Source organism: Pelodiscus sinensis, chromosome 3, assembly GCF_049634645.1.
Source record: "Pelodiscus sinensis isolate JC-2024 chromosome 3, ASM4963464v1, whole genome shotgun sequence".
NCBI lineage: Eukaryota > Metazoa > Chordata > Testudines > Trionychidae > Pelodiscus > Pelodiscus sinensis.
The window spans coordinates 148,924,884-148,952,697 of NC_134713.1; the positions used below are offsets into that span (position 1 = coordinate 148,924,884).

Consider the following 27,814-nt stretch of genomic DNA (forward strand, 5'->3'; position numbering starts at 1 on the left):
GTACAGAATGACTATCCAGAACCAGAATCAGAGGGGTAGCTGTGTTAGTCTGAATCTGCATAAACAACGAGAAGTCCTGTGGCACCATATAGACTAACGGATTTATTGGAGCATAAGCTTTTGTGGACAAAGACCCATTTCGTTAGATGCATCTGATGAAGTGGGTCTTTGCCCACGAAAGCTTATGCTCCAATAAATCCGTTAGTCTATAAGATGCCACAGGACTTCTCACTGTTTATCCAGAACAAAGTTTCTTAGATTATTTTACCACTCTTGGCCCCAAAACCACAAAGTTTTCCTCTACCTTGCCTCTCATTCTAGAATCCTGTGTGTCCAGTCTCACAATCCTTTGTGCTTCTTTGGTTCTGTCCAAAATGCTGTAACTAACTAACTTACTCATTCACTCACTAGTTTGTTTTGCATTCCTTAGGCTGTCTGTAGCTTCTGGGATGCTATCCATTTAATAAGCCTTACCACTGCAGTGTTTATATGTGAGAGATTATATTTTGCAAGCTAAAAGGTTAGAAATACCTTTTTCGAGTTAAATAAAAGCTTAGATTCTGTAGGGAATAACATAACCGCTAACATACAGCTTTGTGATCTATCTTGAGAGCTTGACTCCAAGAATCAGAACCAATGATCTAGAATTGACAGTTTTCAGAATGAGAGATCCATTCTCTTTTCAGAATGAGAGATTGCATTTCTTCTAGCAGAACTCAAAGGAAACAGAAAGCTTATCAACTTTCAGGCTAGCAATTTTATTCACGCTTATTCTAAATCATTACTTCAAATGCAAAAATCAGCAACAACAAAGTGGCAACTTTCTAAACAAGCTTGAAAAATCCCATAGGATTTTCTTTACTAATAGTCTTGCCATGACGAATATTAATGGCAAAACTAGTATTATTTTCTAACTACCCCCAGATCACTTAGACATCACACTAATATACATGGATTCAATGTTTCTTCTGCTTTCAGGCCCATCCCGAAAAAGAAATATGCACTAGTTTAACTCGACTACAATAGGACTATTCGGTCTCTAAAGTTAAGCACATGACTAAGTCTTTATATTTTGATACCCTCATGGCTATCATTTAGGTCTATGAAAGACAAGGCTTTGTATATGTACATTTATTATATTATATTTTAGGAAACATATTATGTATTCCTACTACAAACAGAAGAGATGGGAAATTTGATGATATGTATCTTCAAAAAGGCATGTCTATTGCAGGATGTCTAACTCAAGTTGTTAAAAAAAACAGTATTTCACAGTTAGTCACTCTTGCCAGTTTAATCTCCTAAAACACTGTGCTCACCAGGTATGTGCATAATTCATTAACAGAGTTGTGAGCTGGTACATTCATCTGAAAACTGACGTTGTGATGGCACTTCAAACCCATCCAAACTACACAGGATCAAATGACTGCACAAGCAGTCAGGCAATGGACAATCAGGCCCCTTATTTTTCACTCACTCTTAGCTTTCAGCCAATCCTACGATTGTCAAAAACTCTTTTTCTCCCCCCATAAGGCTGTTTTACATTCCTCATTTTTCAGGGATATAACATTTTTCAATTTGTATTTTTGGATATTAAAAAAAAAAAACCCAGGTTGCTTCCTTTGTTCAAAGAAACTTCTGCATTAGAGAAAGATACTTACCCTCATCATCATTTCTCTTTCTATAATGCTGTCCTCGATAGAAAACATTTCGGACACAGGCCTTTCCTTCACTGGTTCTTTCTTGACCCTCTCTTTTACACTGGTGAGATCAGGCTCTGAGATAGAGGGTCCAAGTGAGGACCCGTTTATTGACATTTGATCAGTTCGAGACACACTAATGGCCTTGGTAGGCCCTGGCCTCATGGCCTTGGCCCTAGCTACAGCCACTGAAATGCTTGCTTGGTCCTGCCTCAGGGCTCCATTGCTAACACTTTTCCTTGGTCCAGGATACTCAGGAGGAGGTTTGTTTGGTATTCTAGCCAAAGCAGCTTGCAACTGAGCACTATATTCCACATTTTCATGGAGTGGTGCTATCTGTGACACAGACTCTGCAGCTTCTCCTTCCTCTTCGCTTTCACTGCTGTGTATCAGCATTGTGGCAGTGGATAACGTCTTCTTGTGATGGTAACAAGGGAGCTGCTGAACCGCATGTTCCACCTGCATTGCCTCTTCTGGCTGCACCTGCTCTCGCAAGGTGTTTCTACGTGGCAGAGGGGCATTTAAAGTCTTTAATGCCATAGCTTCTATACCACGTACCATGTTGCTGATGACCTCCAAACTATGGCGCTTGTTTAAAGCTGCATGATGTTTGACTGCCAAGAGGGGCTCACTAACCTCCTGGAGAGACTGATGAACCACGGGCAAGCTGTCCTCTTGGAATGTCTTCACTGAGAGCTGGACCTTCCGAGTAACCAAATCAGGGCTACTGCCACTGACATATTTATGACGGTGGCTTGCTAGGTCAGGCGTGCTGGTGGCAGGACGCGGACATGGATATGGAGGTGGTGGCCTAAAGAGATAGTTCTTTAACATATGGGCAGTACTATAGCTTTGACTGCTCTGCAGCTGCATGTTAGCTAGTTCTGGTGTGCTAACAGTGTGGGATATGGCACTAGCTGCTGTCTTATTCTGCACAGCATTATTAGCGTTCATTTGGTCAGATGGGGCAACGGGTTTGTTATAACTGCCGTGCGGCCCATAGGGAACAGTATAGGGATGTCTCTCTCGAATCTCAGGTTGGCTGTAAACCAGATCTTCTGGCTGGTTGTATGCATGTGTGTTTCCAATATTGAGGTTTCTTAAAGACTGACTTTGGCTATCCATGTGAATAACCCCTCTCTTCATTTGCCTCATAACAGTTTCATAGTCTGGTGTTGGCCTGTAGGATGGCACTATGATTGCACTGTGTCTATGGCTGGGGATGTAGTCTGCCCTCATGATATCACTTCCTGGGATGCTGAGATTGGAGGACATTGGAGACGCCTGGACAAAGTTCTGTGAACGGTTGAGGGAGTTCATGCTGTGGGCGCTGCACATACTGCCATTTGGCCCATTACCATTTAAGTAGCTGAAGTCCACTGGACACCTGTCCAAGCTGGTCTGAGATCTACAATAGAATGTTTCTTCATTTCCATGGAAAATGCTGTCTGTGCACAGTAGAGGGAAAGAAAAAGACACTTTAACTGACAAGGGAACGTGCAATGCCGTGATCCTCAAAATCATGCCTACATAAAACCACAAAACTTCAAATGCATTCTGGACCAGTGATGATGTCTTGTGTACATCTTTGCAGGATACACGATTTCAGGAGTGGCCTTTCAGATTGTTTATTTTACCAATACCTCAAGCTTTTCTCTCCCTTGCCTCATATTTCAGAATCCTTTGTGCTTTTTTCCATACCCTCCCCCTCAAAGTACCTACATGCTGTAGTTTGATAATTGTGTCAAAAATAGGATCAAAACAAAACTCCAGATCCAAACACTCCTGTAATTCTGGAACATTTGGCGGTTGAACCCTGTCTGTATAACCGGCGAACTAAATCTTAGATCCAAATCATGCGCAGGCTTTGAAACAGTTCAGATCCAGACCCTCCCACAGGTTCTTAAGGGGAAGGAAGTGGTTGTGGAATTCTCCTTTATCCCCTTCCCCCCTCCACTCATTTGGAGCACAGCAGGTTCACAGCTGCTTATAACTAAAGATATATCACATCATTGGCAGCTGTAGGCCCCAGAGCTACAGTCCCAGTCAACATTTGCTTAGATCTCCTCTTGGTGTACTTCCCTCACTCCCCAAACTGGTAGAGATGGTGAAAGGGGAGGTCCTTCCAGGGCTGTAGCAGATTTCTCAACTTCAGATTAATCTGTTGTCTCCAGGACTCTAAGCAGGCCAAAGCATGCTGATCATGCCCTCCAAAGAACCAAAAGAGCCTACTGATCAGATAACTGGGATAAAGAAATTAAATTATTGGGCCAAGGTCACCAAGGGGGACTGTGGCACAGGCAGAAATAAAAAAAAAATCAGATCTTGAGTCACAGCTGAGTACTTTAACCATGGGAATATCCTTCCTCCTAAATCTCACTGACCCAGAAGGATGGCCTCTCCAATAATGCAAGCAGTTATCCCACATTATACCAGAAGTCTGTGGTAATATTCAGTCCTGCTAATATTGTCCCCAATCCATTCTTTTCTACAGCCCTTGCCCCATTCCTGAGACACCATCACAACAGTAAGATCCCATCATGTGTGACGAGTAGCTAGGGTTCTTCAGCTGTGTCTCTCACAGCATGCAGGCATAGCTCTGAGAAAATCATTTAAAAAGGTAGTGTGGTTCAGTGAATGAGAGGTGAGTCTGCCACAGTAGAGGTCTGGGCCCTGCCACCTGCTCTGGTGGAAATGACTTGGTGCAGCATCCCCATCATCTTATCTGCCAGTGAAAAGGGGGAGCAAAGGGATAGGAAGAAACAGTAGTTGCATCTCCCTAGTGTGGAGCTGTGTCAGTAACAGTGCACAGATGTCAGAAGAACTTATGGTCTCCTCATGCCCAGACCAATGCACTAGGCTATAGGATATTTTTTGTGAGAATCTCAACTTTTTATTCACACTTCTGAAGCTTGATCCTGGTGCCAGGCATTAGAACAGAGAAAAAGCCATTAAAGAATATGTAAGTTGTGTGGATCTACTCCCCCACCTCCCCCTTTTCACTGGATCTACAGATAAAAAGGCACAACTAGAAAACTGCTATTTTAAAATCAGACCCCGATTGGAGACTTGTAACTTAGCAACCCCTTGACAAAATGATCCCAAACATGCCCTATAAACTCTACCCATTGCGCTGTACAGGCATGCCACATTCAAAGTCCCTGTAACGGTGCATGTGTGTTTTAGAGACGTTTGAAAATTGAGCTTTAAATAGAACCGTTACTGCAGCCCTAATTCTGAAGGTACTGTAGAGGAAGGATACTAACTCCCATTGGACCAGGACACCATTCTAGAAATCAAGCTCTGATGAACAAGAGTCCCTTTGCTGGCATGCTAAGCTGCAGATCTCTGAAAGGAAAAAGGCACACCCTAAATACCTTGAGAGTTGTGTGTTTCAGTGTAGTGTTCTCCGCACTGGACATGCATAGGAGGCATTATAAATGGATGCTGTCTTGGCTGAAATGAAAAGGGAAACATGAATAACCTCAGCAAACTGTTTGTGCCAATGACATTTGCCACAGTTTTTGAAGCTGAAGCGCAAAAGACATTACTCTAGGCTATTTCCACGACATAGAACATTTCCTTACAGCAGAAGAGGGGAAACTTTTTTCTGTCAAGGGCCTTTGACCCATGGAAAAAAGCAATCACAGGGCACAGCCTGTACTGGGGCTCAGGGCTTCCCCCCTGCAGTGTATGAGCCAGTGCTTGTGGCTTCAGCACTGGGAGGTGTGAGGGTGGGGGGATGCCGAGGCTTGGGGTTTCCCCCCACCACAGTGGAGCAAGCAATAGACTAATCAGACCCAAAAGCCTTAGGTTCCCCAGCCTTGCCCTACAAGTTCTGAAGATGTGCATAGAGCTTCATAAAAAACAAGCCCATAGGACAGTAAGTTCAAAAGGGCCTATATGCCTAGATCTCATTTCCAAAAGTGGCATAACTACTTAGGAGCCTGGTTCTTATTGAGAATTACTGGGACTTCAACTCAAGTAACTTCTGAAAACAGGAGTAAGGCTCCTCACTCACTTTACTTTTTTAACATTTTCACCCAGAGTCTTTGCCCCTGAAGAATTTTAGGCTCTGACAAAAACAAGGAGAGACAAAAACAAAAGCAGTAGTAGGTGGGAGGGCAAAGCAGTCTGAGGTGGCTCAGAAGAGTCACATGGGTCTCTTGAATGCAGAATTTCAGTGGGCAAACCCCTAACTGATAAATATTGTAGCTAGCATTGTGATAGGATAGGACTCAGTGGCAGGGACATATTAACATTAAATCAGTGGGATTTTTTACAGGTAACAATACAAAGTATGGATGACATCAAGGTCAGTTTTGCCCATTGATACATGAAGAATTTAGAGGCTGGAGGATAGGATTGCAGTCACCTTGAGTGTAGGTGTGATTAAGTTGAGAAGTTTATGGAAACACACACTGGTATGTTCAGAAAGAGGCAAACTGTCCCGACTCTGAGCAAGTATACCCGAAGAACCTTCTCAGAGGGATCTGTCGCACAGGCCAGTTCAAGGCGAGCAAAATACTGAGTGAGTGCATGGCTTCCAGGGAGAAGAGGCACAGTTCGCCTTTGTGCAGAGACAAAGGGTCACAGTGAAGGCTAAGCTCTGAATGGTCAAAAAGGAAGTGGGCTTGGCTTACACCTACATTTTTATGGGATCGGGGAGATAGAAAAGAAGCAAAAGAGACAGTGATAAAGGCATTTCAATCCTTGCATGCAATCTGGCAAGGAAAGGGTGAAGCCAGAACCAGAGGAAAACAGGAAATATTCCCATGGGATCCAATTACAGATGAGGATGCTCCGAAGAACATGGCTCCAGTCAGCAGAAGAATGGTTCTGTTGGCAGTTTGAGCAGCTGGACTTAGTCTGGCAAGAACTGAAGGAGCCTCCAAAGATGTGAGCCAGAAAAAAAGCCTTCAGCAAGAGAAGGGGGTCTAAGCCTGTATCATGGATATTAGAGAATATAGGCCAGCACAACAACGGTATGGGGGGGAGGGGAGATTGCCCTGGGGCCCAGTGATTCAAAGGACTCTTGGCAGCTGCTGCTACTGTGGCAGCAGCCAAAGCTCCAGGCCCTTACATTGCCACTGGAGCACCAAATGGAATACTCCAGGTGACTGCCTGGAGAGGCGTGGGTATCGCACGTTTCGGGCATCACTGAGAGTTGGCGGGGGGGCCCTCCACCTTACCCAGGGACCCGCAGAAGTTGTTGTCCCCTTCCCCCAAATATAGGAAACAAGCTGAATCCCACATATTATTGTGGGACTGGTCTGCAAGGGCACTTCTGGGAAAAGCAGGAGTTATTTGAGAGATCAGGCAAAATAGTCTGCTCGAAAGAGGCACACCAGATACTCCACTTCATTATCCCACTTTTGCCTACCGATTTATTATAGTGCTACTGTATAAGACGAAGGAGTAGTGATAATGCGATCTAGCACTGCTGTATACAGCACAAGGAGGCTGTCTGCAAAGCTAATTACTATACAGAATAACTACTCTAACAAGTGAGCAAAACTATTAATAATAAACAACAACAACAAAAGCATGTGGAGGTTCATTTGAACAGAGAGGAAACCAGTATGTTTTAAGGAGAATGAGCTATTCCTCTTCTCCTTGCTTCCAATCCACATTCTCATTTGTCAAATGTTTACACATAGAATCTGAGGAGGCATGACTCATTTTTCCTGTTAAAATATAGGCTTCCATTTTTCATATCTGATAGGATGAGGGTCTTGCTTTCTTTTCAGTAAAGATGAGGCTCATTAGATCATAAGGAATTCAAGCACCCATTCATTTCCTTACATTAGATATTTCACCACAGAGCTAATAAAGCAAAGGAACAGATTATAAGAATTTTGTGTTTTAAAGAATGTAAGCAATGTCTGCTAACCAACGGCTTTCTGGAAGTAAATTAAAAATGACAGGCAGTGTTGGAAAGAAAACTGGGCAGGACTACTAGTTTAAAATATAGATACCTGCCAACATGTGAAAGCTATTTGCAGCTTTTGGAGAGGAAAATATGACAATTTTTAATACCACTGAGATAAAATGGACTACAACAGATTTATAGAAAGACCAGAATTAATAAATGGTCAGATTTTATTAAAACACAGGGAATGGCAATCTTAAAACCAGACAGCTGCCGTGCATGGATAAGAGGTGTTAAAAGCAGAGCTACTAACACTGTCACAGAGTCATATGCTAATAAGATTCATTACTTCAAGAAGGTGCTACAAGGTGAGAAAACTATTCTTCATCACTGGGCCTGGGATAAGCCAAGAAGGAAGTCTATCTTATTCTGTTTCACAAGCAAGCCATTTTATACAATCCATTTGCCCTTTGCAGAAGGGCATTCCCACTTTGTTGTCCTGTGAAATTTGATATTTCTTGGGATAGTCCAAGGCTGCTGAGAGAAAGATGCAGCAGCAAAAAATGGTTGAAAAATAGGACATGTTTGCCAAAAAAATTGCATCAAAACTTTATATCATTTTGTGAAAATGTCAATGAAAAAATGTAGTCAAAATTATAAGCAAATTTACCAAAAAGGAAAATATTGACTCAAACAACCATGTACTGATTGTAACAGTTTTACTCAGAAACATTAGGCACTTCACAGTAACACATAAAGAGATAAAGTTCTGACAACAAAGAGCTCACAATCTGAATACAGACTTGACACCTTAGGATGACAAAAAAGAAAGCATGGAGGGATGCTTAAGAGTTACACACTGTAAAATTATGCAATGATTCAGTTTTGGCCTATTTATGTTTTCAGGTTCTATTATTATACAGTAATAGATCTTTCAAATTCTACCCAATCTGCAGGAGATTTTTATTCTGCAGGACAAATCCCATTGCACATCTCCACATTCCTGCAGTAAAGTCCTTCCATTTTTGCAGGACAAATAGAAACATTAAGGCCTCAACGCTTAAAATCAAGAGTAATAATACTTTCCCTTTAAATTAATACTTTCCCTTTAAATTAACACACTTCCTATAAGTGATATGGCAGGAATGAGTTTCAAAAATGCCGATGTCTAATCATTTAACATATGTGAACTTCAGCAAATATCCTATCTCACGAATTGCCCCGTCCCGGTCTCAGCAATACCAGCATTATTCTTAAAGTCCCCATTATAGTACATACCAAGGATGACCTACTCCAGGTGGGCCGTCGTCGGATAGGGGGAGGAGAACTTGATTGCCTATGGAGAAAAGTGGAGAGATATTAGGAACTGGTCTTACTACACAGTTTAAATTCTGGTTCAAGACTGGCTGAGGAAAGTAAGAGCCTAAAATAGTGAAAGATATTCCCTCTTGATGATTTTATTACTTATATATATGAGCAGATTATATATATGAGTATATATATTATATTAACAGAGGGAAAAATTAAGTTCCTTCTCTATGTATAGACATATTTTTATTCCAAATTAAACTTATTATCTGGCCATTATCCTAGATGGCCTAATTGGAAACGAGAGAAAGAAAATAAACTCTGGTTTAAAAATGGCAAATGTAAAAAGCAGAAGTCTGTTAAGGAAGCATCGGGCAGGTCTCAAGATGATACAGGTGAACAGAAAAAACAGCAGCAGCAACTTATAGAGGTCACAGCAAATCACTAAAAGGCAGTGCACACCAACCAAGAGACAAAAGAGCTGCTGAAGGACAATGCTAGCAGAGCCAGGTAAATGTTGGACTAGCCGGATATAGTGGGAATAGTAAAGAGGGAAAAAAGAAGCATTGAGGAGTCAGAAAGTCAGTGCTTACGTGTAGAGAGGAAAGGTGAAAATTCTCCTCTTACAATTTCTGATCTGGTGAATGATGTTATATGCGATTAGAGGAAATGCAGACAAAGGAAATACAAACAACACAATCTTTTTAACAAAGAGATTTGGAAACATTTTCAGTTAGAAAACACACTGGAATATGTCGCTTGCTATTAATACTTGTAACACACAAATAGTGGTAGCAGAGGAGACTCCTTCAAGGACAAGGACAATTTGCTTAGTAATTGAATTTTAGTCTTATTTATTTCTCTCAGCAACTTAATTTTGCAACTTATTTTTATCTGAGGATAGAAAAATGCATGTGTTTTTAGGGTGTTATTCATTTGAAGTGTCTGCTTATACTAGAGTTACGGTATCTGAGCACCTATCCTCTCTGTGTCAAGGGATATATAACTTGTGCAAACATCTCTGCTCATCAAGTCTGCAATTATGCAGCCTTTACTATAATAGGAGAGTCTCCTGTGCTGACCCTGGTATATAGTGTCAAAGTAGAAATATGCTTCTCTTTGGGTTCTGCTCAAAGTTGGGTGGGTTTTTTTTTTAAATCTTTTACCCATCATATTGTTTTGTGAATGAATGAATGAATGAATGAATGAATGAATGAATGAAAATATATCCATCTCTCAAGGACAGTCGATAACATTTGAAATCTGATCAATTTCAAACTTTTTCATTTGGTGATAAGGCAGTGGTCACACTTAGAGTTCCCTCCATCAGTCCTCCGCTCACTCATCCCATTTTAAAATGTATTTTATGCTCATGCATGTGTGTGCATCCCCTCCACACACACACTTTCCTGTCTTGCTTTCCATTATTGTGGCCTTCCATTTCCAATACATGACAACATGCAACAGAACAGATGGATGTCCATCTGGGAAAACAGAACTGATGGTGGTGATGATGAATGGAGCTTCTTCTCAGCTTTACAGTTAACTAATGTGTTGAATACTTTACAAGGAATTCGCTCTGTGTGTGTCATTGCTATATAACCCAGCAATATTCTGAAAATGTCAAAATATAAAATCACAGCTCCCACTCCAGTAGGTAATCTATGCTGAAAGAGATTTTCAGCTAATAAACTGGCCTTTGTCCTCTCCCTAAACTATACAATCTAAACTTCTCCCATTCCTCTTCCATCAGAGTGAAATCCCCCCTTGTGCAGAAGACCAGTTCAAAGCCTATGTATTACTAAGTGCTCAAAATAGACTTAAGGACTACGTCTAGACTGGCATGATTTTCCGCAAATGCTTTTAATGGAAAAGTTTTTCCGTTAAAAGCATTTGCAGAAAAGAGCGTCTAGATTGGCACGGACGCTTTTGCGCAAAAGCACTTTTTGCGGAAAAGTATCCGTGCCCATCTAGACGCGGTTTTGACCAAGAAAGCCCCGATCGCCATCGGGGCTTTTTTGCGCAAAATGGTTCTCAGCTGTCTACACTGGCCCTCTTGCGCAAAAGCATTTGTGCAAGAGGGCTTTTTCCCCGAACGGGAGAGTCATTGTATTTGCGGAAGAACACTGACAATCTTACATTAGATCGCCAGTGTTCTTGCACAAATTCAAAGTGGCCAGTGTAGACAGCTGGCAAGTTTTTCCGCAAAGGCGGACACTTTTGCGGAAAAACTTGCCAGTCTAGATGCAGCCAAGGAGTATACAGTGATACACAGGCCTCATATAGCACAAGAATTATTCCATTGCTGGTGAAGAGTAATTGACGCAATTATTTTTAAGTGAGAGACAACCCAAAAATCAGAGCACTTTCAAAGCAGTGTATTGGAAAAAAAATCTGAAGTATGCATACTCACTCTGTGCAGATTTTATTGTGTTTGTAAAACTTATGCCTTGCAGCAAACAGCCGTGAAATATATTTTGCATTTTCAATATCATCCTTTAAAACACAAGAAGAAAAATTAGAAAAAGCCATCTGATTAGTCATTCTGCTGCTGTTACAGTGAATTGATTTCAGCAACCAAAAGTGTTCTAAATATTCAACAGCAATAATGCCCTTTAAGGAATGCCACACAAACAAAGTCAACTGCTAAGAATATGTGCAGTGCCCTCAAACCTTAGATCACTGAGATGCATTAGCATGTCCTTACATGCTGCCACTTTGCTGCTAATCACAGTGAAACAGAACAAAACTAAGAAAAATGTTGGAGCCAGGTTGCAGAATTTATACACTAGCATCACATTGGGGGTATGTGGCGTTGCAGTTTCCTCAGATCACAGCACACTGCCTCCTAGAGCCAGAGCCGTAACAAGAGTGGGGCAAGCAGGGCACTCTTCCTAAGCGCATCATAACCAGTGGTGCAAAGACGCAATAAGTAAAAATAATAAGCTGCAAAAGTAAAGAGTGCAACGCATGTTAGCCTAAGAAGAAGGGGGCACATAACTCATATTTTGCCCCGGGTGCAAAAATACCTAGTTACGGCGCTGCCTAGATCTCCAAAGAGCATGTACAGCAGGGCTCGGGATGTTAAATTACGGGTAACTGACTATTCAACTAGTCGATAGGGCATCTCCGCCTTTGAAGAGTAGGAACAGCCCTAAGGCTGTTGCTACACTTTAAAGGCAAAAGCAGCGCGTGGAGCCCAGGGTCAGCCCACTGCTGCTTTGAAACGCTGTGGGAGCCTGGAGACAGCTCCTCACGAAGTTTCAAATTGGGAGTGCCACATGGAGCCCGGGATCAGCTTTGAAGTACCCCCTCTTTTCTCCTCCCCCCTACCTTGCTGCTTCTTTCTGATAGAGGCAGCAAAGGGAGGCAGGGGGGAGAGGAAGGAGCAACTAGTCAACAAGCTTGTCGACTACCTGATAAGCACTTTCTTATCGGATAATCAATTCGTCCTTCCCATCCCTAAGCAGTGGTGGGGAACCTATGTTCTCGGGAGCTAGATCTGCCCCCCTAGGCTTGTGCCTCCCCCCCAGCTTCGGGGAGTTGGGACTCCAGCCCTGTGTCCTCCCTCCCTCCCAGACCTCACACCTTCACTCTGTCCTGCACCCTACTTCCTGCAACCCCAGCCCGCTCCTGTCCCGTTACACCTTCCCAGATCCAACAACCCCAACCCACTCCTGCACTCTCCTACCCAGACCCTACACCTCAAGCCCGCTTCCTGCCAGCCCCCTCCCACAAACTCAAGTGCTCATTTTTGCCCTCAGTGCAGTGAACGGAGGCCACAAAATGTACTAGTCTGGGGCCCCCTAAGCTCTGGTGTGTGAGGGCAAAGCTTCCCCAACCCTGATATACAGGCTCCACCATTGCTTAGGCTGCTGCAGCTATGACAGCACAAAGTGTGGCCATCCAAAAAGCAGTCCACAGTGCTCCCAAAACAGTAGATTTTAGGCTGTCGAGAAGGTAGTCCATACATCTCAAGGTAAAAAATTAATTGTGTTCACCCTTCAAATACAGGTAATGGGCATGTTAGTAAGCATGAGCAGGTGACAAGACTGCATGTGTGACTGACACCCTCCAAATGAGGTGAGTGAGATGACAGCTCTATGCATCATCTCTATGAAGACAGTGTGACTTCAAGTTCAGTCTGTTATACTGTGAAGTGGCTATGGTGTAGCCACTTTGCTTACTGTGTGAAAGAGCACGGTTTCTTCTTTGTTGATCAACTCCACGATGATTGAAGACTTGTTATGTATTATATTCCCAATATCATTCCACCTGCAGAAAAGAAATGCAGTTGACTTTGCCAAGACATACAGTCAAACATTTCACATACATGGTAAGAATGTATCAGTTTATGTGCAGGATCAGATTATGTGAGAAAAGGTTCCTTAGCTATTTTATGAGAAGAAACACAGCCAGCAAAAATAAAATAAAATAAAATAAAATAAAATAAAATAAAATAAAATAAAATAATGTGCTGTGATTAAAGGAAAAGCCATTTATTTTTCAAAAACAGCAATGTTAAGGGTTACAATAAAATATATGATTGGAAATACAGGTTGGATCTCCCAGAACTGGGACTCCCTCATCCAGCAACATCTGTGGACCAGCAGAACTATTTGTATTCCTGGACTAGCGAGTCCTGGCTGGGAGTCCTGGTGGCAAGACAGCTGGCGGCTCGGAGCCTAGCAGGGCTAGAGTCACAGCAGCCGAGCAGCCCGACAGTGGGGGCTGAGGCCAAAGATGCAGCAGCTACGGCAGCCCCAATAGCAGGGCTGGGGTTGGGGCAGTCCAGGCTGCTGTAGTAGCACAGCAGCCCAGCGGGGGGTGGCTAACGCTGGCAGTAGGGAGAGAAAGTGGTCTGGGGAGCCGGTAACAGGGGACCTCCTCTGGTCCAGCAAATTCTCTCATTTGGGACCAGTCAGGTCCTGAGGGTGCCAGACCAGAGAGGTCCAACCTGTATATGAATGCTTAATTGTAAACTGAACTCCATTGTGTCACAATTTAATTTTGGTGTGACTGTGACTAGTTGGCAGGGAAATATGTAGAGTTCTTGGTGGATCCCCCCCCCCCCCCAAAAAAAAACTCTTTCTAAATTTCTTAGATTGAAGGCTTAGTGTATACCAGAAAATTAGATCAAGTTAACTTTGCTAGCTTGGGTGAAAAGTCCTTACTCTGAGCAGCATAGTTAAGCCAATGTAAATTCCTGCTGTAGATAGCAACCAAACTAAATTACTGCACAGACCTAGTTACTGCTTCTTCGGGATGTGAATTACCTATTCCATCAGAAAAATCCCTCCTGTCAGCATAGGTAATATCTACACTAAAACACTACAGTTTGTTAATGTGCTTTGATCAGCTCACACTAACGTCAGCAGGGCGCACACAGACAGTTCACAGCAGGCTAATCCACGGTAAATTTACAGACCAGTTTGCCAGAAATTAGTATTTTGGTAGACAAGCCCTTACCCATTAGTGTTTTATACAAGCAATAGATACCATTTACTATTGTGTGCTTTATGCTCCTAATTTTTTGCCATGTGTTAACTCATTCTTTCCTCCAGTGACTATCAGGCTGCTCAATATCAGAACTGTGTGTCCATGACATACAAGCTTATGGAATGGAAATGACTTGCTCTTCTGAAAAATGTACTTGGCTACATCCTGTCATTACATGCTCAGGAATGCATGCTGAAACAGAACAAACAAGGATGCCAGCATTTTCTGAGAACACCTACTCTTTAAAAAAAAGCTGAGTGTTGTCTCACTTTTGTAAGCTATATTTTCAAGTCTTGGGAATGGTGAAAAAAATAATCTAAACCCTTTCAAATAAACACTAATGTGTTTAAAAAAGAGCTCCCACTGCTGGCTTAAAACTACAGTGTGACTCATAAAGACACCTGTTTTATACCTTGAGCTCTATTGAAACATTCACACAGCAAGAGCACAGGTCAGAAACAATCCTATAGATTGTGGTTTATCATTCTAAAATAATGTAATAAGCAAAAATAGCCCATAAAACCACAGCAACACAATAAAAAAGGGTGAAATCCTGCCTCCACTAAAATCAATGGGAGTTTTGCTACTATCTTCAAAGGGGCAGGAATTTGACTCAAAGCTTTGTTTTACGTATTTTCTCTACTTTTTTTTCTTTTTTTTGGTAGAGTAACAAAGATCATAAAATTTAAACAATAATTGAAACTGATAAAACAATCATTTGGCCAGATGTTCCTATTCTGCATTAGCACCACTGGGCAATCCCACAATAACAAAACCAAGGGCCAGATTTAAATTCAGACATGGCTTTACCCGATTCTGATCTCAGAAGCTGTTGATCTAAAGACCGTTCAGTGTCCTATGCAAAATAAGTTAGTTTCAACCTAGTTTCTCTTGAGCAGTTGTCACATAATTATCTAAATAGCTCTGTAAATGAGCATAGTGCCACACATATAAATAAGACATTGGCCTTGAGTTTCAAAAATGAGCCTAACATTCAGCTTCATTATCCTTATTGAGACACTTGACCTTATTTGTATAATGGGAGTGCTGAGAGCCATTGAACCAAACTATAACTATATACCATGGAAACCACTTCAAGCCAAGTGGTGCTGCAGGATTCTTCTTCCCGCATCTATGGAAGTGGGGCCCATGCAGCAGTCCCCACTGAAGTCTAATGTATTTGCTTTCTGATGCAAGAAAAGAAGTGATTTATGCATAAGCTTACCCTAAAAGTCAAGGGGAAAAAGGACATCTCAAAAGGAATTCAAGGGTACAAGATAGTCCCTTGTCTCTCTAGCCATATAGCCCATTCACAAACCATCTTTTACTACATAGGTTTTAATCCCTACTCATGCAAGTACTCCTTTATTCACACAAATAGTCACACTTAACCCACATTTGAGGCCTATGTCACTGGCGGGGGAGGGGTAAAGCACTGCTTTCCATAAAAAAGGAATTGACTATAAAGGCAGAATTCTCTTGATGGTACCTGTATATCACTGTTGGCCTTCCAATTCTGTTTTTTATGAAGATTCCCATGAAGAAAATGCCAAGATGCAAATCATTTCCATGATTGTCCTGCACAAAAGCCACGTAAACGTTTAGTTAGTTAACACAGGAACTGGTTTGATATGAAAAATGTCATAGAACTACAGTAAAATGTTTAATCAAAATAATATCCTAAAATATACAGCACATCAGGCGTTCAGTTTATGTGTAGGTTAACTAAATAAAAAAAAGTCCCAGTCTATGTAGTGATTGCTTCTTATTAACAAGGTATTTGCACAATAATTCAAAATAAATGTCATATGCATATAAGCCATGAAACTAAAGGATTATTGCGAACAGGACAACAGTGATGGATGGTGATAGGTCTGCTGTTGTTACCTGCACGGCTTGTGCCATGTTTGTCTTCCCCCTGGAAGAAAGAACAGATTTCATCTGCACGAAGTGCAAGCTGGTTGATATTTTGGAAGAAAAAGTTAGAGGACTGGAGGCCCAAGTGTCGACCCTACGCTCGATCAGAGAGGATGAAGACTTCCTCGATAGACGACAGCATTTAATCCTTCAAGCACGGCAGGCGGAGGAGCCAGAGAGGGCAGTATGTGACCAGGAAGAGAACTGGCAGCATGTAACTTCTAGAAGGGGAAAAAGACCAGCATGGGAATCCCCCAATGCTATAGAGGTAAGTAATCGCTTTCAGGCTCTCTCCACAGGCTCTGCAGTGCTGAATGCTTTGGAAGGGGCCTCACAAGGAAAAAACCAGAAGGGAACACCATCTACTGGAAGGCATGGGATGCATAGTCCTAGGGACGGGGGTTCCATGGCCGCCACCACACCCAAACGAAAACGACAGGTGGTGGTGGTCGGGGACTGCCTCCTAAGAGGGACTGAGCGATCCATCTGCCGTCCGGACCTGGAATCTCGAGAGGTGTGCTGCTTGCCGGGAGCTCGAATTCAGGATGTTACTGAGAGGCTTACCAAACTGATCAAACCTTCGGATCACCCTTCCTGCTTCTCCACGCGGGTACTAACGATACGGCCAAGAATGACCTTGAGCAGGTTACTGCGGATTATGCAGTGCTGCGAAGAAGGATCCAAAAATTCGGAGCGCAAGTGGTTTTCTCGTCCATCGGGAAAGGGCTGGGCAGGGATCGTCGAATTGAGGACGTAAATGCGTGGTTGCGCAGGTAGTGTCGCAGAGAGGGCTTTGGTTTCTTTGACCATGGGATTCTATTTCGGGCACAAGGATTGTTAGGAAGAGATGGGATCCACCTAATGAAGAGAGGAAGGAGCATCTTCACGGGCAGGCTTGCAAACCTAGTGAGGAGGGCTTTAAACTAGGTTCGTCGGGGGACGGTGACCAAAACCCTGAGGGGAGTGGGAAAGTCAGATACCGAGAGAGGAACGAACAAGAAAGGAGGATCCCTGATTCGAATGGAGAAGATAGGGCGATCAACTGGTTACCTGAGGTGTTTGTACACTAATGCGAGAAGCCTGGGCAACAAACAGGAAAAACTGGAGGCCCTGGCCCAGTCCAAGAAATATGATTTAATTGGGATAACAGAGACTTGGTGGGATGACTCGCATGATTGGAGCGCTGTCTTGGAAGGGTATAGACTGATCAGGAAGAACAAGCAGGGGAGAAAAGGAAGAAGAGTTGCACTATATGTAAGAGAGCACTACGATTGCTCTGAACTCCAGTATAAAGAGGGAGAAAAACCTGTTGAGAGTCTATGGGTTAGGTTTAGAGGAGCAAACTACAGCAGTGATGTTGTGGTTGGTGTTTGCTACAGGCCACCGAATCAGGTGGATGAGGTAGATGAGGTTTTCTTCGGACAACTCAGAGAAACTTCCAGATCGCAAGCCCTGGTTCTTGTGGGGGACTTTAATCACCCTGACTAATGCGCTAAGTGACGCAAGATGGGATGAAGATGGACAGCCCTTAGTGGGTAAAGAACAGTTTAGGAACTATTTAGAAAAGCTAAACGTACACAAATCCATGGGTCCGGACTTAATGCATCTGAGGGTACTGAGGGAGTTGGCAAATGTCATTGAGGAGCCTTTGGCCATTATCTCTGAAAAGTCGTGGAGATCAGGAGAAATCCCGGATGACTGGAAAAGGCAAATTTAGTGCCCATCTTCAAAAGAGGGAAGAAGGATGATCCAGGAAACTATAGGCCGGTCAGTCTTACCTCGGTTCCTGGAAAAATCATGGAAGGGATCCTTAAGGAATCCATTTTGATGCACTTGGAAGAGAGGAAGAGAGGAAAGTGATTAGGAATAGTCAGCACGGATTCACAAAGGGCAAGTCATGCCTGACAAATCTGATTAGCTTTTATGATGAGGTAACTGGATCTGTGGACGTGGGAAAGTCAGTGGATATGATATACCTTGACTTTAACAAGGCTTTTGATATGGTCTCCCACAATATTCTTGCCAGCAAGTTAAGGGAATGTGGATTGGATAAATGGACAGTAAGATGGATAGAAAGATGGATAGAAGGCTGGGCCCAGCGGGTAGTGGCTCAATGTCAGGATGGCAGTCGGTTTCTAGCGGAGTGCCCCAAGGTTTGGTTCTAGGACCGGTTTTGTTCATTATCTTTATTAATGACCTGGATGAGGGGATGGATTGCACCCTCAGCAAGTTTGCAGATGACACTAAGCTAGGGGGAGAGGTAGATATGCTTGAGGGTAGAGATAGGGTCCAGAGTGACTTAGACAAATTGGAGGATTGGGCCACAAGAAATCTGATGAGGTTCAACAAGGACAAGTGCAGAGTCCTGCACTTGGGACGGAAGAATCCAAGCATAGTTCCAAGCTGGGGACCAACCAGTTAAGTAGTAGTTCTGCAGACAAGGACCTGGGGGTTACAGTGGATGAGAAACTGGATATGAGTCAACAGTGTGCCCTTGTAGTCAAGAAAGCTAATGGCATATTAGGTTGCATTAAGAGGAGCATTGCCAGCAGATCCAGAGATGTCATTATTCCCCTTTATTCGGCTTTGGTGAGGCCACATCTGGAATATTGTGTCCAATTCTGGGCAACCCACTACAAAAAGGAAAGATTGGAGAGGGTCCAGCGTTGGGCAACCAAAATGATTAGGGGGCTGGAGCATATGACCTATGACGAGAGGCTGAGGGAGTTGGGTCTGTTTAGTCTGCAGAAGCGAAGAGTGAGGGGGGATTTGATAGCAGCCTTCAACTTCCTGAAGGGAGGTTCCAAAGAGGATGGAGAGAGGCTGTTCTCAGTAGTGACAGATGGCAGAACAAGGAGCAATGATCTCAAGTTGTGGTGGGAGAGGTCCAGGTTGGATATTAGGAAAAACTATTTCACTAGGAGACTGGTGAAGCACTGGAATGGGTTACCTAGGGAAGTAGTGGAGTCTCCATCCCTAGAGGTGTTTACGTCTCGGCTTGACAAAGCCCTGGCTGGGTTGATTTAGTTGGGACTGGTCCTGCCTAGAGCAGGGGGCTGGACTTGATGACCTTCTGAGGTCTCTTCCAGCTCTATGGTTCTATGATACTGCATGGTACAGCATAAGGGAAATTAATGTGTTCTAGCAGAATAAACAGTAGACAGAGTCTGAAATTCCTGCATTTTAATTCATACTGTATGGATCTGGACCATTCACTTGACCCCTGGAACCAGATTTTCAGACTGGTCTAAAAAGAGCCTCCATTTTGATAAGTACAAATACCTGGGAAAACAATTTAGGCAGCTTAGATGTTTACACATCTGATTCAAGGATACAATCACGTATGCAGAAATTTATTTGAATGAGAAATTGCAACAGAAAAGAACTATTCCTACAAATCTGTGGAAGCAAAACAGAAGACCTATATTTGCGAATCTGGCCCTCTGTGACTCCATTTATCCTTCTCTAAAAGAAGTAATACTTATTTACCTCACAGGGCTATTTATATGGTGCTTCTAACATATCAAGAATTGTTTTTACAAAAAAAGCAGTATTACCTTCATACACCGAAGAGAACGTGAATTTAGTTCTTTAAGACAAAAAAAAATTGTGTGTTTTCTATTTTATGCAGTAATGAGCGCTTTGTGCTTCTTATCTAATATGGTCCAAAATGGCATGCAATAGCCAAACAAAGACATTCTATATATAAAGCCTGAAAAAATGCACTTCGCAGTACCAAGGGGGAAAGCCTGTTGTAAAATTTCTGAAAATTGTACACAAAAGAAATTTGTCTATAAATCTGATGAGAGCCAAGAGACACATCCAAACATAAGCCAAATGTAAACTGATGCAGTATAGTCTTCCTGAGTCTGTGGGCAGCTAGACCCAGTGCTTTAGCCGCTGCTCATTGGTTTGCAAAGTTTCAGAACATGAAATTAATAAGACTTTTAGTGCCAGATGGACAACAGTGATACTATCACTCTGCTGCTGGTGCTATTGGAAAATTGTATAGGCTGCTGCTGAGATACGTGCAGTATTTGGGCCAAAGGAACTGAAACAGATGGAAGGGGAAGGGACAGTGGAGATTCCCTTCTGTTCACCTACACCCTCAAGCCATTCAGGCCATATTAGAAAAGAGACAGGTTAGGGAGGTCCACACTCTCTCTCTCCATTGATTGCTGTTTTAAGAAGAGGGACAATCATATATGACCTATAGCATCTGGAAGTGGTAAAGCTTCAAATTAATCAGATGCCTATTACCAACAGAGGAAAACAAAAAGATGAATTTCTTTCACAGTATCCAAGACAATACCCTGTTAGAAATCCTAGATGCCTTCTTATTCTGAGGCTCTGTAGATGAGCAGGGGTCTAAATTTTGCCCCAAAGATTTGCGGTAGAATGCCCCACAGATGCATTTTGTATCTCTTTCTTCCTAGCAAGGGCTAATCCCCCAATCAGGTGGGGTCTGGTACAATTTTCAAGCCCTGAACATGCACTGATTCACAACACTGCACACACCAGAACTCTTTACACTTTACTCCAAATCTACTGTGGATTGAATGTTCTCTGCTCTCCGGGGTGGTAGTGATGTGTTTTTTCTCTCTCTTGCAGTATGTGAGCATGCTATTGGTACTTCATCCAACAACCACTACCAACAATCAGGAAGAATGAAAAAATCAATGAAGGACATAAATTGCTATAGTAAAGTGTTGTAGTGTAAATTTATTCCAGACCAAACCTTTGATTTCTTTTAGACGCATAAAGGTTTGACATCAGAAGACCACATAATTTCTACCTTCCAGTGAAAAAGCCATTAACTTCAATGGAGGACATCACTAGATCCAAAAGTGCAATAAGCCAATATGTTTGGGTATTTGTGTCCCTTCAGGCAAACTTCAGGTGTGTGTGTTTTTTTAATCTCAGTAGCAGCAGATGCAGAAAAACACTTTTACTGGAAAGTGCCTGGGGTAGGTGATAAGGGGAACTGTTGAACAATCCAGTATTTATAACAAATAACCATCCAAACCAGCACAAAGAAAATGTGTTTGCCATTGCAGAATGGGCTCATAATCTTCAAATGTTCAGCCTCCTAGTGGATCATGATGACATACTCTGTTCATACTTAACAAGGTTGCAGATGACAGCATCAAGGATTATGATAAGGAAAACTGATTTAAAATTCAAAGGAATGAAGAATCATAAATCTACTATATATTTGAGTTTGTCTGTCTGTGCATCTGTCTGTATGTCTAAGAACATCTGTCTACTAGGACCATCAAATTTGGCATGCAGCTTCCTCTTATCATAACTTAAAGCAAGGTCAGGATTTGGTTGTGCCAGGAAAATGGGATATGCCAAGAATGGGATTGTGTCTCATAAAACGGAAAGGGGCAGCCACATGAAGGCAGCAGGGATATGGGATGGAAAGCACAGACAGTTATATTGTGGAAAAAAAAACCAGGGTAGTCCTGTAGCACCCTCGAGGCTAAAAAAATAGTCTTGTTTTTGTTAGTCTTTAAAGTGCTAAAGGACTACTCTTTTTTTTTTTGTTACAGACTAACACGACTACTCTTCTGTGACTAGCTATACTGTATAATGACCACAGAGGGGCAGCAAGGGGCCAGAGAGGGAGGATTGGGACAGCTATAACCCCAATGGGGCAGCAGGATGACAGATGGAGAAAAGGACAGCAATCTGCTAAATATATGAGTTTTCCATAAAACCATACAAAAAAGAGACAGAATCACCACACAGGTGAATTGGCTGGCTGGTGGTGCACTTCCCTTATCCACAACTGTCCCAGCCCCGAGCTTCCCACCCCATAGGCAGCTGTTAAGAAGAGTGAGGGAGGCTAAAGCTCCCCTCAACTCCATTCCAATTTGTCTGAGAACTTCACCGTCTGTTTCCCTTTGCCAGGAAGTGAGGGGAAAGTGACACTTTGCTGCATTCCTCTCTGGCTGGGAAGTGCAGGGGCAGATGAACCTGGACTTTCCCCAGCTGGCGGACATGCACTCCTCCCATGGCTGTGCTCGCTGAAGATGCAACGGTCATGGAGAGGCGTTTCTTACCTGGCCCCAAGCTGCTGGGGCGAGAGAGGGCTGGGGCAGCCTGCATACTGAACCCCTCATACCCAGTCCAGAGCCATGATTTAAATACAGCATGTATATTTTCATTTTGTTTTCTAAAGTACAAATATTGAGTTAAGGACCCAAGCAACGCTGGGTAAATCTTCTAGTAGAACAAAACTGGACCACCGGCCCCAGTTGTTATTCTGTTACTTTGCTTCTGTTCAGTTGACAGAACTTGGCACAGTCATATATGCAAGCATCTAAACATCCTATCTTAGCTACTGTCGAGTGAGGTGAACAATGTCGTTATGGTCATTTCACAAATCGGGAAAGTGAGATACAGTGGTTAAGTGACTTTTTCCAAGAGTAACTCAGCACGTCAGTGCTGGGATAAAATCAGGTGTCCTGATTCTCCACTGCTGTACATCTAATGTAGTCAACTACCCCAGGGCAAAATGGATCTAAAACACTACCATTCCAATTTGGTAATGCCCTTCAACGACTTTACACAGCCATACGCAAGGTGCTAGACAGTGAACAACCATGCCTAAGATGTCCTCTATCAGAAAATAATTCCTCTCTATATATTCTGATATATGAAAGAGGTCGTTCTTCATTTGGATGTACACAAAATGTTTACAATAACATGAGTTATACACAAATCACTGTCTACCCCTATATTGTCTTTTTTAAATGGCATTTTAAGAAATAATACAGCCCCATACCTTCACAGGGAAACTTTCCTGTCCAAACCCTTCAAGGCGTTCTACTTCACTGATGTACATAAGTTCAGCTTCTGCTGCTGGTATGCCACTACAGTTAAAATAATACAAAATAGCAAGAAATTGTTCAGGGTAACAAGTCGTATTAAAGGTCCTAGAAAAAAAAATCGCAGATCCAGAATAATCTGGATCAACTCACTTTAGATATTACTGAGATTCTGAAGAGAGTCTACAATATAATTAAAACAGATCATTACTTGTACTACCAAGATGGGATTAGATATTTTAGCTTGACATTCTCTATACTGTCATTAGTAGGACATAGTAGGACATTCTCTATATTTTCATTTGCACTGTTGTCCAAATCTAGAAAGGAGCAACGTAGGTGACAGAGAGGCATTTGTACTCCAATGTTTCAAACAGGCTGGTGACCAGGACTATTTTATATTTGTAAAGTTTTGTGAAAAGCTGATTAAATTTGTGTATAGACTAAATTAAAACCCAACTTAAAGTAGTAGAAGAATAACCACATGGACCAATTTCCCACAGTCAGTAAAAACAGAACATACCAGTATCTTAACATTTTGGGGCTCACCTGTGAGTTTTATGTTCCTGAGCTACCTTTTGAGTCAGATCTTCCAGGACTGCTTCATCTTGAGTCCAGTCCTGTAAAAATACAAACAAGAGCGCACTGTTTATTGTGGGATATTGGTCAGGAAAGAACCAAAACAAAACACAGAACAGACCATGAAAGCTCATGCCCAAATATATCTGTTAGTCTTTAAAGTGCCACAGGACTCCTCATTGTAATGTTGTAAGTTTTAGGGTTCTCACATGTCTTTAAGCTTGCAGGACAGTGAGAATGCCTAATATTAATGGAAATTAGGATTAATTTGCTATTATCATTTTTTCCTACGGGTAAAATACCAGACTTTTTGAGAAAATTTGTAGGTGGGGAGGATTGAAAATGTTAAGGAGATTGTTAATTCAAAACAAAAAAATGGCCAGAAATTTCTCCCCAAATACAGAACAGAAAGACCTCTATCTTTGCTTTTACAAAGTGTTTCAAAAAGTAAGATCAAAAGCTTTGCTCTTCTTTTATATGTATAGTTAAGTTAGCCATGTGTTTTCAACACACATTGATGAGCAAATTGTTGTACATTTTGTAATGTGGAACTATGTGTGTGGTAGGATTAATTCTGAAATCAATTGGGGCAAGAAAATAAAGGCAGTCTGGTCATAAAATCAAAGCAAAAAAGGGAAAATGAAAAAGTTATCTAGAAAAACCTCTAAGAGATTATATTAATATAAAAACATGCCTCAAAGCTGTGCATATTGTATTTGGCTAAACGGCTTGTTTCTTGCTCACTGAAGGCCTCCCTGTGATATTTGTTCCTACCACAGAAAAATGTGCAAGTGGTAGCATGGTACTGATCAATGGCACAATACGTGCCTGTACACAGCCACACACCTGTGAGCTGTCCTGTATACATAATTGTTCTTTTCCCTGAAAAAATGCCGGTTGACACCTAATGAAGCCTCACAAGAGCAAATACAGTCCCTGTGCTGCTGCCCCTCCCCCCCCATTCACCAGCTCACTGAAATTGTGCATTTTTTCAGCAAAACAAGCAAATCCTCCCACCACTGCTCTAGCACTGGGGCAGCTCTACAACAGTTAGCAATGATAACAGCACGAGTGATTTTACTATTTCGTTACCTAAACCTGCCCCAAGGAAGGGACGGAGATGAATAGGAGGCGACTCAAAGCTAGAGGACAACATGCTTCAAGAACTGCTGCTTCGGCTGGCAGTGGCAGCAACACTACAGATCTTTGGAGCATGTCTGTGCTTATGCAGCACCTAGAACAATGGCGCCCCTAGTCCTTGACTAGGCTTCTAGGCACAATGGGATTACATCTAAAGATAAATACAAGCAGGCTGCACCGCAGGCTCACCAAGCCCCCTCTTCCCGCCCCGCCACTCCCCCCCGGTGACTTTTGCAGCCAGAGTCTGTAAGAGCGTGATGACATCATTCTGTTGCCTGGCAGGAAAAGGTTATTTGTATCGAGAGAGAGATAATAGTAGTAACAGTAATAACATTAAGAGGTGGTAAGAGACAGTGTGATGATCGGTCCAAAGCAGAAATCAGATAACACAGTCTGAACAACAACAGAGGGCAGGAACAGAAAAAAAAAAGTATTAACAAATAGGCCCAATCCAGAACACTGGATTCAAACTCTCTCAAACTATGGAGCCAAACTTCTCAGATCCCTCTGTATTTTTACTACTGACAGAAAACTAAATGCTATCTATTGTAAAAGCTCAGTGGGAATGCAGTCCTTTGAAATGTAGACACATAATGGTAAATTCACTGCACATCTCTCTGTCAACAGTGCAGTCATAATCTCAGCTCAGGTGATCACCTACAATATGACACACAACACTCATCATGGAGAAATCCCAAAATAGCTTGTAGTAAATGTGAAAAAAGGCCTCATGGAAACAAGAACTCTGCTAGTCACACATGTGTGTTGCTTAGCGAAAGTTAAATAGCATCTGCCATGGCATATGCAACATATGGCTTCTTACACTTATGTCAACTCATTCCCGCCCCCCTCCCCCTGCTGCAGTTTTCTCTCAGATACTTCCGAATTCCCAGTACATGTGACTGATACTCAAATTTCCTTTCTCAGCCTCTAAGGCGGTCAGAGAAAATGCCCATAGTTTTACAATTCCTACACATTTAATTTCAGCTCAGAAAGAATTTCAAGATCAGGGCCTGATCACTGAAATTTTACAAAAGTTAAGCTTAAGTTTCGTAGATGTGAGGTTGCTGGTCTTAGTTAAAGCCCAGCTTAGCTTCATGACTTCTTCAAGTTATCCATTCACCCAGCAGCTGTTCATTGCTATGGTATCAAAGTAGCTGGTATCTTTTACTTCATTCTCTGTTATGGTGGCAGTTTTACATTTCTCCACAGAATTTCTCAGTGGACAAGAAAATAGTTCTTTAACTATTGGAAAGACCTGATACCTTCAGACTAAAAATGAATAACTTTTACTGCACACTCACTGTGACCAAACCTTGAAGCCCTGTTTGACCTGTTAGTCGGGCTAAAGGCTGATCCATTTTGGTGGAATTTTTTCTTAAATAAGGACTGCAAGACTGCATTTGTCATATGAGCCAGTCTGCACATTCCATGATTATTTACTGTTTTTATTGCAGTAAATAGGGATGTTAAGAGGCGGGGTAATCCCCTAATTGTGTAGTCAATAACAATTTTATAGACTACATGATTAATCAGTAAGGGAAGGCTGCTGCAGCTGCACAGTTTAAATGTAGTAAGAGCCAGATGTGCAGGCAGCCCAGCTCCTACTACATTTAAGCTGCAGTGGAGGTAGGTCCCGGACTCAGCACAAGCCGGGACTGAGCGGGGACTGCTCAGGGTCACAAACAGGGGCTGCTGCCAGATAGAGGCAGCAGTGGGGAGGCAGGCAGCACTGCAGAGACAGTGCTAGGGGGAACCGGTTTTTAAGCCTGATACAGAGGCAGCGGTAAGGGGGAGGGGGAAGGAGAATAGTTGAATAGTCGACTACTTGCTTACATCCCTACCACCCGCATCAGGAATATGTTAAATATTGTATATTATGTTAATATGTTAAATATTGTATAACTTTTACTTAGTTTAAGTAAATATATTTCTTCTGCTGAAAGCTAGCCCTATGGGAAAAATAATAAGCATAAATAGAGCTCATAAAGAGTTAAACTTGTGCTTCTTATAGTAATTTAGCTAAAACCATATGAAACACAATCTTTTCGGAAGCAAAGCTTATTTTACTCATTTAAAAAATTAGCACTAACTTTTCATTGCCCTATCAACAATGCCATTTCTACGGGATGGAGGAATTACTCATAGGAGACTATGAAATAAGAGAGGAAAAAAGTAACTCACCATAGGAAACAGGACATATTCGCGGAGGAAATCATGAGATTCAAACTGATTACAGTCACCAAAATCCGCTGGAAAAACAACACCACATTTACTCATATTACATAGCACTTTCCATGGATATTAAAACCTGGACCTTATGAACCTTTGATTCACATGCTTAACTTTAAGTATGTGAATTGTCCCACAGAAATCAAGTGTTTATAGAATTGAGGTCTTGAACAACAGTTTAAAAAAAATCTTTTTTTCCCCCATGTCCAGGCCTGAGATAAGGGCCTAAGGACAGTTAAAGACTGACCTGTGCATAATTAGGATTTGTCTTTACTACCTGGTGGATTGATGGTGCAGCAATCGATCCATCAAAGGGCAATTTATCTTGTCTGCTTAGACATGATAAATCGACCGCCAAGAGCTCTCCCGTCGACTCCGATAGGACGAGAAGTGTAGCTGGAGTCGACAGGAAAGCAGCCCCTGCTTATCTTACCACATGGAAGACACTGCGGTAAGTATGCTGACTTAAGCAGTATTACTGGCATAGCTGAAGCTATATAGGCTAGATTGACAAGAGGAAGGAGCAGAGGGCCTGACACAAGCAGCTTCCCCTTTTGTCTTGCCATTCCAGGGCCAGCCTCAATTGAAGTGCCCCACTCCATGAAGCAGGGCTTGCCAAAAGCTGGTCCAACACTTTATTTTCTTATGCTAGTACTTCCCTCTCATTTGCCCCCTCTCACCGTCTATCCATTAGGGAGCTGAAACAATCTTGGCACTCACAGCATTGCTCT

The 27,814-nt window shown here is 42.3% G+C and overlaps 1 protein-coding gene across 1 annotated transcript in view; it reads right to left on the reverse strand.

Annotated features, from left to right (window-relative positions):
* PTPN14 (protein tyrosine phosphatase non-receptor type 14) overlaps nucleotides 1–27,814 on the reverse strand; it is a 186,235-nt gene that overhangs the window by 19,620 nt on the left and 138,801 nt on the right. The window contains exons 5-13 of the mRNA XM_075925194.1: nucleotides 27,036–27,103; nucleotides 23,682–23,752; nucleotides 23,090–23,177; nucleotides 15,869–15,957; nucleotides 13,068–13,155; nucleotides 11,294–11,376; nucleotides 8,851–8,908; nucleotides 5,078–5,156; nucleotides 1,662–3,148 (exon numbers count right to left, since the gene is read on the reverse strand). Of these exons, the coding sequence (XP_075781309.1) occupies nucleotides 1,662–3,148; nucleotides 5,078–5,156; nucleotides 8,851–8,908; nucleotides 11,294–11,376; nucleotides 13,068–13,155; nucleotides 15,869–15,957; nucleotides 23,090–23,177; nucleotides 23,682–23,752; nucleotides 27,036–27,103 (2,111 nt within the window). The remainder of the gene's footprint in view (nucleotides 1–1,661; nucleotides 3,149–5,077; nucleotides 5,157–8,850; nucleotides 8,909–11,293; nucleotides 11,377–13,067; nucleotides 13,156–15,868; nucleotides 15,958–23,089; nucleotides 23,178–23,681; nucleotides 23,753–27,035; nucleotides 27,104–27,814) is intronic.